Source organism: Labeo rohita, chromosome 6 (genome assembly GCF_022985175.1).
Source record: "Labeo rohita strain BAU-BD-2019 chromosome 6, IGBB_LRoh.1.0, whole genome shotgun sequence".
Taxonomy (NCBI): Eukaryota; Metazoa; Chordata; class Actinopteri; order Cypriniformes; family Cyprinidae; genus Labeo; species Labeo rohita.
In genome coordinates, this window is record NC_066874.1 from 18978435 (window position 1) to 18990455 (window position 12021).

The window sequence follows — 12021 nt, forward strand, 5'->3', positions numbered from 1 at the left end:
TCCAAAAATACAGCTTCAAAGGGCTCTAAGTGCCGAGGAAGAAGGGTCTTATCTAACGAACGATCGGTTAATTTCTAAAATAAAACGTACAATTTATATACTTATTTATTTACCTTAAATGCTCGTATTGTTTAGCGCTGTGTGAACTCTTTGTATTCCAGTTCATGACAGTTAGGGTATGTCGAAAAACTTCCATCTCATTTTTTCCTGCAACTTTAAAATCATCCTACATCGCTGAAGTTGGAGGAGAAAATGAGATGGGAGTTTTTTGTCATACCTTAAACTGTATTGACCCAGAATACACAGAGTTCACGCAGAGCTGCACAAGATGAGCTTGTGAGGTTAAAAAGTATATAAATTATCAATTAAAAAAGAAATAAAAATGCGATAATTTCACTAGATGGCTGGAATTGTTTAGAACCATTTGAAGGTGCATTTAAACTGATTTTGGAAGTTCAAAGTTGTGGGCACCATTGAAGAAAGAAATACATAAACATCTTGAATGACAAGGGGGTGAGTAAATTATCTGCAAATTTTTGTTCTGGAAGTAAACATTCATCATTTCCACAAAAAATAGGCAGCACAACTGTTTTCAGCAGTGCTGTTAAAACCAAATCAGAATATTAGAATGGTTTCTAAAGAATCATGTGACACTGAAGTCTAGAGTAATGGCTGCTAAAAATTCTTTGCCATGACTAGAATAAATTAGGAGTAAATACATTTTACAATATGTTAAAACAGTTTCAATTAATATAATATTTCACAATAATACAGATTTTAATGTAGTTTTGATCAAATAAGTACAGCCTTGGTAAGTATAAAAGACAAATTTTAGAAAAGGGGATATTAGATGCTCATTTTCTCAGTTGGTATGATTTTTTTTTTAGGGTTTTCGTAAAATGTCTGCAACATACTTTGTATAAAATTCCTCAATGGTCGTGTAAAACAACACCCTTTTTACCTTGTCAAAAACAGCTCTGTTCACAGCGACCCGTTTTGGTGCATGTCTCTTTAAATGATATTGCGCACTCCACCCCTCTCTGTTTTTTGTGTATTCTGTGGCACGTTACTATCAAAAACTAAACTAGTCCACTGCGTCCTCAGTGACTCTGATGTCAGGAGAAAATGAAGACTCTTATGTTCACTTTTACATCCAACTCCAAAACACCTGCATTGCTTATGAGACATTGTTGTCGCTACAGCTGCTCAAGCATGGAGAAAATGGCAGACAACGTTCAACTGGCTGAGGAAATATGCATAAATATGCTAATACGGGACAGTCTGTCAGCAGTTGTGGACGGGACTTGAGCAAAATGACATATTGCTCAGAAAATCTAAATGACTTAATAACTGAGACTGTTTGGAGGTTTTAAAAAAGGGAGTGAATGGATTTTTATCATTGTAGTTCAATGCTAAGATACATTTATATGCAAACAACTTGTAGAAGTGAATTTCATTTTGTGTTTCATCTGATGGATTCATCTAATCATGTGTTTTGTTACAGGTGAATGCTGTTTGCCTTGAAGAGGTCACTCATGAAGATGCCGTGGCTGCCTTGAAAAACACCCCTGATGTCGTCTATTTAAAAGTGGCGAAACCCACTAGTGTCTTTATGAATGATAGTTACGTTCCTCCCGACGTCACCAGCTGTAAGTAAGCTTATCCTGAAACTATTCTTATTTATTTACATTGAAAATAACAGCATGGAGGCATTATCAGTATGGTCAAAGATTGAACCGACTTGCCTTAAAGGCCCTTTGACTCAGTTCTGAGGTCCTATACGCACTTATGGCTTAAATCCCACCTCAAAGCCGCTCTGCACAGCACTTTCTACTGATGGGAGCAGCAACTCGTGAGGACGGCCACTAAAATTGACTGTGCAAAGTGCTGAGTGATGACAGTCGATAATGTAGCACCTTGGTGATGTTCCAGAGGCAGGCCAGATCCCCCAGCATTAGATTCTGAGAAAGGAAGCTGTCATTAGGGCTTAAAGGCATGAAGGACAAAAGCACATTTAATCATGAAGTGCATCACGTGGCCAGCTCCCCCATCCGGCAAATCCAGCATCAGTATATGTAGAAATAAGTGCATGTGAGTGTGGAAGTGTTGCAGAGGGAGTTTGAAAGCCGTGTAAGGTTATCTGCACATGCAGACGGCACCGTCTCGGTCATGTGTGTGCGCGAAATGTGATTTTTCTCGGAAGGCGTAAACAGAACAATTTCATTAGCGATCCCATTTCATTATATCTATCAGCCAGTCAGGCACTGCGTAGGGATTTGACACGTGAAGGACTGTTTGATGAGAATTAAATAAATGGGTTGTCAATGTCTACAGTTAGTAATTGCCCAGTGCGTACCCTTGACTTTATTACACTTTACATCTGACACAGTGAAATAAGGACACATCTTTTATAGTAGTGACATCAAGGATTTTGTTCACACAGAATGAAAATTCGGCCATTATTTGCACACTCTAAAGTTGGTTTGTTTATGTTCGAGCACTTGGTAATTACATGAAGGATATGCATTCCCTGGAAATCAAACTTATGACCTTGCTAGTTTTATTTTTTGTTTTTTTAAGCTACAGCAGTGCTTATGTTGTTATTTTGGACACATATATTTAATGATTCTTTCCTACAGTGTAATTCCACAAGTACTAATGAAATTAAAGGGATAGTTCATCCAAAAATGAATTATTCACCCTCATGTCGTTCCAAAACCGTAAGACCTTTGTTCATCTTTGGAACACAAATAAAGAAATTTTTGATGAAATCCGAGAGCTTTTTGTCCCTGCATAGACAGCAACTACCACTTTCAAGGCCCAGAAAGTTAGTAAGACCATTGTTAAAATAGTCCATGTGACATCAGTGGTTCAACCTTAGTGTTACGAAGCTACAGGAATGTTTTTGTGCACAAAGAAAACAAAAATAACAACTTTAAATTCTGTAATTCCTCACATTATTGCATATGTGACCCTGGACCACAAAACCAGTCATAAGGGTCAATTTGTCCAAATTGAGATTTACAAATCATCTGAAAGCTGAATAAATAAGCTTTCCATTGATGTATGGTATAATAGACCAATATGTGGCTGAGATACAACTATTTGAAAATCTGGAATTTGAGGGTGCAAAAAAAATCTAAATATTGAGAAAATCACCTTTAAAGTTGTCAAATGAAGTTCTTAGCAATGCATATTACTAATCAAAAATTAAGTTTTGATATATTTACAGTAGGATTTTTACCAAGTATCTTCATGGAACATGATCTTTACTTAATAGCCTAATGATTTTGGCATAAAACAAAAATCAATAATTTTGACCCATACAATGTATTTTTGGCTATTGCTACAAATATACTCCAGCGACTTAAGACTGGTTTTGTGGTCCAGGGTCACATATAAGTGGTGTGATTCTCTGTGAACATTGTCAAATGGGTTTTCATCATTACGCCGATAACGTCATATCTTTTGTGTTTTGGTTTTTCAGCCTATTCCCAGCACATGGAGAACCATATCAGCACCCAAAGCTATCTGAGTCAGCCATTAACCCCCGCCACCCCATCTCGCTACTCTCCTGTCTCAAAAGGCATGCTGGGAGATGATGAGATCACAAGGTGAGCATTTGCCCTCCACATTTCTTTGTTTTCATCATCATGACTACCTCTTGCTATGCTTATGCATTTAATGGCTTTTGGTTCAGAGGTCATCTGTGCAGTCACACATTGACCTTGTGAAGTAAAATGAACATTTATGTCAAATGAAAGTTGATACAGATCATGACTATATCCTTTGACCTCATTCTCATTTCTTCCACTCCCATCACATCTTCAACAGCTGTTTTTTAGTTTTCAGACACGTCTTTTCTCTGTATCATCCTCCTGAAATTTGGACGATAATGCTGTATGAGTTTCATTACATGTAGCTTGGTGTGAAGACAGCTCTATAATTTTGAATAGATATGAGGTTCAAAGAGAATAGCATTTCTGTACACTAGATAAGCTGCCCAAGGTTAATGGAATTTTTAGTACATACTGTATATCTGCATAATGGTTCTGGCTTTTTATACTACAAAACAGACTATATAGAACACTCATGCACAACTACTCACATTAGTCCTGGATGTTGTTAGTATTTAGTGTGTCCTCATTCTGCTGTTACTGCCCTTGAAAGTCATATCAGGTTTTAGGGATTATTCCCTTTATTCACTGTTACTGAGGTTCAAGAATAATTTTGTTATGCCTAGCCATATGAACACAAAAATGACTTAATTTTTACAAGCTTAACTTTTAAGTTCATCAAACTTGCAAGTTCTGCTTTGGTCGACTGCTAGTGTAGTAGAATTTAAAATTAAATTAAAATTAATTTAAACCGAAGTATGTGTGTGTTGCTATCAAAAGTTTGGGGTTTGTGAGACTTCTTATTTAACTTTTTGATTAAAAATACAAAATAAAGCATACAGTTGTGGTCAAAAGTTTACATGCACCTTGCAGAATCTGTAAACTATTATTTATTATACCAAAATAAGAGGGATCATACAAAATGCTTGTTCTTTCTGATTTAGTGCAGACAAAGATATTTCACATTAAAGAAGCTTACATATAGTCCACAAGAGAAAAAAATAGTTCAAATTATAAAAATGACCTTGTTCAAAGTTTAGATATGCTTGATTCTTAATACTGTGTTGTTACCTGAATTATCCATTTATTTATTTATTTTATTTATTTTTTGTGATAGTTGTTCATGAGTCCCTTGTTTTTCCTGGATAGTTAAACTGTCCTCTTAGTTTTCCAGCATCTTTTTGCATATTTGAACCTTTTTCTAACAATGACTATAATTTTGAGATCCATCTTTTCATGCAGAGGACAACTGAGGGACTCATATGCAACTATTACAGAAGGTTCAAACGCTCACTGATGCTCCAGAAGGAAAAATGATGCATTAAGAGCCTGAAGGTGAAAACTTTTTGAATTTGAAGATCAGGGTAAAATGAATTAGTTTGCCTTCTGGGAAACATGCAAGTATCTTCTGTAGCTTCTGAAGAGCAGTACGCAAAAACAAAAATGAGATATTTAGGCAAAGTAAGAAAAATGCACACATCTTCATTCTGTTCAGAAGTTTTCACCCCCGGCTCTTAATGCATCGTGTTTCCTTGTTGGAGTATCAGTGAGCGTTTGAACCTTATGTAATAGTTGCATATGAGTCACTCAGTTGTCCTCACTGTGAAAAGATGGATCTCAAAATCATTCAGTCATAAAAATGCTGGAAAACCAAAGAATTTGTGAGACCTGAAGGATTTTACTGAAGAACAGCAGGCAGTTTAACTATTCAGGACAAACAAGGGACTCGTGAACAACTATCACTAAAAAAAAACTAAACAAAAACACAGCTGTGGATCATTCAGGTAACAACACTGCAATACGAATCAAGCATATGTAAACTTTTGACCGGGGTCATTTTTATAAATTCAAATATTATTTTCTCTTGTGGACTATATGTAAACATCTTTTATGTGAAATATCTTATTCAGGTCAGTACTGAATAAAAGATAGCATGCATTTTATATGATCCATCTTATTTTGGTGAAATAAATTCACAGCATTTGTTGGACAGTTTTAAATGTCCTCCGGAGAGCTGTTGAAGATATTGACTCATTTAAAATACAGCATCTGAGATTTGCTCTGTTGACTGTTCACCTTCTCGCTCACCTGATTTGTTTATTCATTTCATAAGAGCTGTCTGTCAGTAGCGAGCAGTATTACGAGAGCTGGCCTACAGATGATATTGGCCAGCCCGCATGTTTTGTCTGGTAGAGAAATGTGGACTCATAATAAGGACACGCACACACATACTGACTGGTGTGCTTTACCATATTTAATCCTCTTTAATCGGGAGGATTTGTTTCCTATCGGAAGAATTCACCAAATACGTCAAATTGATGTTAAAAACAAACAGCCTCTTACATCATAAGCTGGCGTCATGATATGACCAACCAATCTGTGAAGTCAATTTTGGCAAATCTGATAAGCTTTGAATTAAGACTTAATTCAACATGACGGGTATGAAAAAACAGTTTTATAACTGAAATTTTTGTGAATGTTCTTATGTCATGATGCTCTGCTGTTTGTTCTTAAAGTGTGTTAAGGGTTAAATGACATGTCTGTAGCCATGTTGAGTGAGGGTTTGTTTTGAAAACATTGTAATGCTACAGAGCCAGTAACATGAGGCTCTGCTGCCATCTGCAGACCACCAGATGAAGTCACAAATGAAAAATGTGATGCAGCTTCACTAACTTGAGAGCATGTACCTCTTTGTAGTTTATATTGTGTGCACTAGAGGGAGATGCAATCAAATGTATTAGATTTTTTTTTTTAATTTAATAAGGGGATGCGGCTGTAAATAAAAATATTGGCATATTTTTAATTTAATTATTACCTCTCTTTTTTTCTGAAATGGCAAATAATTCATGCAAGGACATTTTTTTTTTTTTTTTTAAACTGAATTTTGAATTTTGAACCTAGTCTTTAAAAATATATTTATAAATATTTCTGTTTAGCTTTATTTATTTATTTATTTATTTATTACTTAATTACTAGTTCTAGTAATTTTACTTTATAAGTTAAGCTTATTTCAGTTAATAGCCAAAGGAGCATTTTTTGCTTACACTACCAGTCAAAAGTTTTTTAATGTATTTTTTTTTTTTTAAAGATGTCTCTTCTGCTCACCAAGCCTGCATTTATTTGATCCAAAGTACAGCAAAAACACTAAAATGTTGGTGTTTTTACTATTTAAAATAACTGTAATTTATGTAATGTAATTTATTTCTGTGAGTTCAAAGCAGATTTTTTAGCATCAAGTCATTCTAATATTCTGATGTGCAGCTTAAAAACACATTTATTATTATTATTATTATTATTATTATTATTATTATTATTATTATTATTATGTTGAAAACAGCTGAGTATATTTTTTTTCAGGTTTCTTTCAGCATTTATCTGAAATAGAAATCTTTTGTAATATTATAAATGTCTTTATCATCACTTTTGTTCAATTTAAAGCATCCTTGCTAAATAAAAGTATGAATATCTCTAATTTCTTTACCAAAAAAAAAAGCAATGAGCAGAAGAGACATCTTAAAAAAAAAAAAAAAAACATTAAAAATCTTGCTGTTCAAAAACTTTTGACTGGAAGTGTATATTTGTATTTTATTGCGTTTATTTTAAATACTTAGTTTATCCTTTATAAACTCTCCCTTAGTGTAACTTGATGAAATGTAACTTCAAAAAAAAAAAAAAAGTCACCAAAATCAGTTTTGAAAAGTTTTAGTTGAAGAGTGTGTGTGTGTACATTAGGTTAAAAAAAAGAGATATTTTTGTAAGTATGCTTTTCTGACCTGCTCACTCAAATCAACTAATAAATGCTGGTTTTGTTTTTTAGGGAGCCTAGGAAAATAGTCCTGCATCGGGGCACCACAGGACTAGGCTTCAACATTGTAGGAGGAGAGGATGGAGAGGGAATCTTCATCTCATTCATACTAGCAGGAGGGCCTGCAGACCTATGTGGAGAATTAAGGAAAGGAGACCGTATCATCTCTGTAAGAGCATTGCATTATTAACAGCTGTTGTTCTGTTTTCAGTGAATTCATTTTTCAGTCTTAATGTAACAATGCGTTTCCATTATCAGCATAACCATTTTAGAGAAACATTAATTTGAAAATTCAGAATGTCTTTGTATATATTTTAATTACAACAGCGTGCAATCAGCATAAACCAAAAAAACAAATCCAGGTTAATAGTAAATTTTACATTCTGAATTTTCCATGCATTCTCAGACTGTTGGATCCCACTGGCTGTGTTTTGCATCAGTGCTTATTTATGATACATGTCATTAATATTGTATGCATGCTGTAGGTAAATGGGGTGGACCTCCGCAGTGCAACGCATGAACAGGCAGCTGCAGCACTGAAGAATGCTGGACAGACTGTCACCATCGTGGCTCAGTACAGACCTGAAGGTGGGTAGGCAGGCATTAGTTTCAAACTGACCAGTATGTTTCAGTGTTAACAATAAATAACATTCTAACGCATTCAGAACTGGATCACTAGGCCTTTCCTTGCAACATGACAGCTTCAGTCATTTCATTTATTTCAGTTGATTATATAAGAGTCTGTCATGTTTCATTCTGGGCCTGCTAAACGTACACTCAAGCCTAAACCTAATGAATTTCCACACTTTGCTTCAGATTGGTGTTTCCCCGAATCTACCTCCTTGGTTTTCCTATTTGCATACAGCTTTTTTTTAATTAGAGAGAATATCTTTTAAGATACAAACTCTAGCTTGAAGAACTTGATCAGACGCAGCATTGCCTGAATGCTACAAATGCAGATTTGTTCGTAGCTCGACATGGCAGAAAACCATTTCATGGATGGTGGACTGTGATAATGGGAAGAGAATCAGTGGCAGTCACACTGTGGATTAGATGGAAAACCTGTCATTTGAAAACCTGTCAGCCAATAGAGTGTGAACTTGATAACCTGTCAAAATCTGCGCCTGTTGAAGTAATTACAGATGTACTGTGTATTTAAAGTCAACATTAAATGCCATTCGCAACCCATTATTCTTTCATAATCTGATATTGAAACAGCATATTGAACAGGAAAAAATGTTGGGTGGGATTTGATTTATTTATCTGATAGGATAAACAGTAATATTGTAAAATATTGCAATTTAAAACTTTTAATATATATTTGAATACATATTAAAATAAATATACGTATTTTCTGGAACACTGAAATACTTTTTTTTCCAGAATTCTTTAATTTTAGATAGAAATTAATTAGAATTTATTTTAAATTGGCCTGTTATACGTGTTTTTCCTTCCTTTTGATCAATTTAATGCATCCTTGCTAAATAAAATTATCAATTTCTTTACAAAAATTCTTACTGACCCCAAAGTTTTAAATAAACATGATGATTTCATGTACTGTACATGTAAGTGACAACACACGCAGTGTGCTGTATGGTGTTGTGGTCGTGACTCATAGCGGTTTCTTCACCCTGAGGACTAAAGTCCAGCCTGGCCATCCTTTCCTCGGCTCGGCAGGCCTGGCTGCAGTGTTTATTAAAATACCAATGGGGTAGTGATGACCCTCAGAGCTTTGGCTTGAGTTAGTTTGAGAGGGTCTAAATTAAGCTTCTGAACAGGTATGTGTGTGTATGTGTGATCAGAGCTCCTTTCACACCCCTAGCGAGCGTATGTGTGTTTATGTATCATCATCTCTGTTTGGTGAAAGCTGTTGTCTTAGCGTGGCTCCTGAGCCTGGCTTCCTGTACCCATCACGCTCCTCAGTTCACGGCCAGCACAGAGCAGCTCTGCCCTTCATCTTGGCTTTCTCTAGGAGAACATTCCATAATCCGTTCTCTTCATCACTCAGCATAGACTGCAAAGAAAAAGAAGAGAGCGCTTATCTGAGCTCTTCAGTTCCTGACCTGCTCTTTACTTGTTGTTTTCGTAAGCAACTGCACTAGAAACAACACATGCTTGCTGGATACTAATTAATATTTGTCCAAACATGCATTTTGGGTTCTTTCTGTTTCATTTCACTTTCTTTTTAAATTAAAAAGATGTATTTTTACCCTTGAACACATTTCAATTTTCTTTAAATTATACTTTGTACTTTTGTTTAAATTCATCTAACATACTTTATAGTTGAAATATTTATTTATATGTTGGCTTGACAATGTTCTGAAACATGCGAGCAACATGTTAAAACATGTTAGCAAGATGCCAGTGACTTGTTAAAATATGTTAGCAGTGAGCTAATACAAGCTAGCAACAGCTTACCCTTATGGAAATTAACCATGGTTTTATTGTAAAATTGTAGTAACCATGTTTTTTTTGGCGCGTTTTAACTTCATACTCTTCAACACATGACAATATTTTCCCATTTTCTTAAAATTAAACTGGGACTTTTGTTTAAATTCATCCAACATGCTTCACAATTAAAGTATTTATTATGTTGGCTTGACAATGTTCTGAAACATGCTAGCACATGTTAAAACATGTTAGCAAGCATTAAAACATGTTACCTAAATGTGCTAGCATTGTTAATACATCCCTGGTGAAAAAAAACAGCATATGCTGATAGGCATGTTTTGATTCTGGGATGCTGGTTAGGTATGTTTTGGTGCTGGATTAAGCTGGTCCTTTGCTGATTTATTCTGGTCCTTGACCAGCAACATGACCAGCATAAACCAGCAAAGGACCAGCAAAGGACCAGCAAAAACCAGCAAAGGACCAGCATAAACCAGCTAAGGACCAGCTTAAACCAGCACCAAAACATACCCAACCAGCATCCCAGCATCAAAACATACCTACCAGCATGTTCTGTTTTATTCACCAGGGATGCTAGCAAGATGACAGTGTCTTGTTAAAGTGTGCCATCAAGTGATAAAACATGTTAGCTAAATGTGCTCGCATTGTTAAAACATTCTAGCAAGATGCCAGTGACTTAAGATATGTTAGCATTGTGCTAATACAAGCTAGCATCAGGTTAAAACATGCTAGAGAGATGTAAACATGTTTCTAGCATTTTAACATGCTAAAACGAGTTAAATATGTTTATTACAAAACAACACATGCTTGTTGGCTACTAATTTAATATTTGTCTGAACATCTATTATTGTTTTTTTTTGTTTTTTTTTGTTTTTGGACTAAAAAAATAAATGTTCAATGGGTTTTAACATAATATACCCTTTAACACATGACAACAATTTCCAATTTTCTTTAAATTATACATTGTACTGTTGTTTAAATTCATTACGTTCTGAAAGATGCTAGCAACATGTTAAAACATGCTAGCAAGTGTTAAAACAGGTTACCTAAATGTGCTAGCATTGTTAAAACATGCTAGCAAGATGCCAGTGACTTCTTGAAATATGTTAGCAGTGCGTTAAGTTAGTAATAGGTTAAAACAAGCTAGAGAGAGGTTGTTAACATGTTTTTTTTTTTTTTTTTTTTTTTTAAATGCCACAGCATGTTAGCAACATGCTAAAACATGTTTATTACCAAAAATTTTGGTAGTTTTTTTTATACCATTTAACACATGACAATATTTTCCTTAAATTATACTTGTACTTTTGTTTAAATGTATCCAACATACTTTATAATTAAAATACTATGTATTTATTTATTTATGTTGGCTTGACAATGTTCTGAAACATGCTAGCAACATGTTAAAATGTTATCAAGTGTTAAAACGTGTTAGCTAAGTATGCTAGCAGTGTGCTAATACAAGCTAGCAACAGATTAAAACATGCTAGAGAGACGCTAATATGTTTCTAGCGTTAAATGTCGCAATAAAGCATGTAGCAACATGCCAAAACGAGCTAAAACATGTTTATTACCAAAACAACACATGCTGTCTGGCTACTAATCAATTTTTGTCCAAACATCTATTTTGTGTCCTTTCGGTTTCTTTTTTTTAATGAAAAATCAATGTTCGTCTGATTTTAATATTATACCCTTTACAGTATTTTCTGATTTTCTCTTAATTGTGGTTTGTAGTTTTGTTTAAATACATCTAACATTTTACAGTTGAAATAATATATTTTTTATTTATATATTGGCTTGACGGTATTCTGAAACATGCTAACAAGTGTTGTAACATATTAGCTAAATGTGCTAGCATTGTTAAAACATGCTAACACTTGTTAAAATATGCTAGCAGTGTGCTAATACAATAGCAACAGGTTAAAACATGCTAGAGATATATTTGGTATCATGTTAGCAACATGCTAAAACATGTTTATTGCCAAAAATCTCTCTTTCTTCATACAAAATGTAATTTCTCATTCCTTCCTTTTGTTTTTGTTTTGAAATATGACATGGACATGTTTTGACATGCTTGAGACTTACCCGTTTGATTTACCCACATGTTTGGTTAAAATTTTCCATAGCGTAGTCTCATTTTCCCTTGATAGTTGTTGATGAGTCAGTGTAGCTTTCCAAAAAAAAAACCTACTG

At 34.6% G+C, this 12021-nt stretch overlaps 1 protein-coding gene across 31 annotated transcripts in view; it reads left to right on the forward strand.

Annotated features, from left to right (window-relative positions):
- dlg1a (discs large MAGUK scaffold protein 1a) overlaps window positions 1-12021 on the forward strand; it is a 144284-nt gene that overhangs the window by 102487 nt on the left and 29776 nt on the right. For all 31 annotated transcript variants that reach the window (XM_051113474.1, XM_051113475.1, XM_051113477.1 and 28 more), the window contains 4 exons: window positions 1505-1649; window positions 3488-3614; window positions 7435-7591; window positions 7908-8010. In XM_051113474.1, the coding sequence (XP_050969431.1) occupies window positions 1505-1649; window positions 3488-3614; window positions 7435-7591; window positions 7908-8010 (532 nt within the window). The remainder of the gene's footprint in view (window positions 1-1504; window positions 1650-3487; window positions 3615-7434; window positions 7592-7907; window positions 8011-12021) is intronic.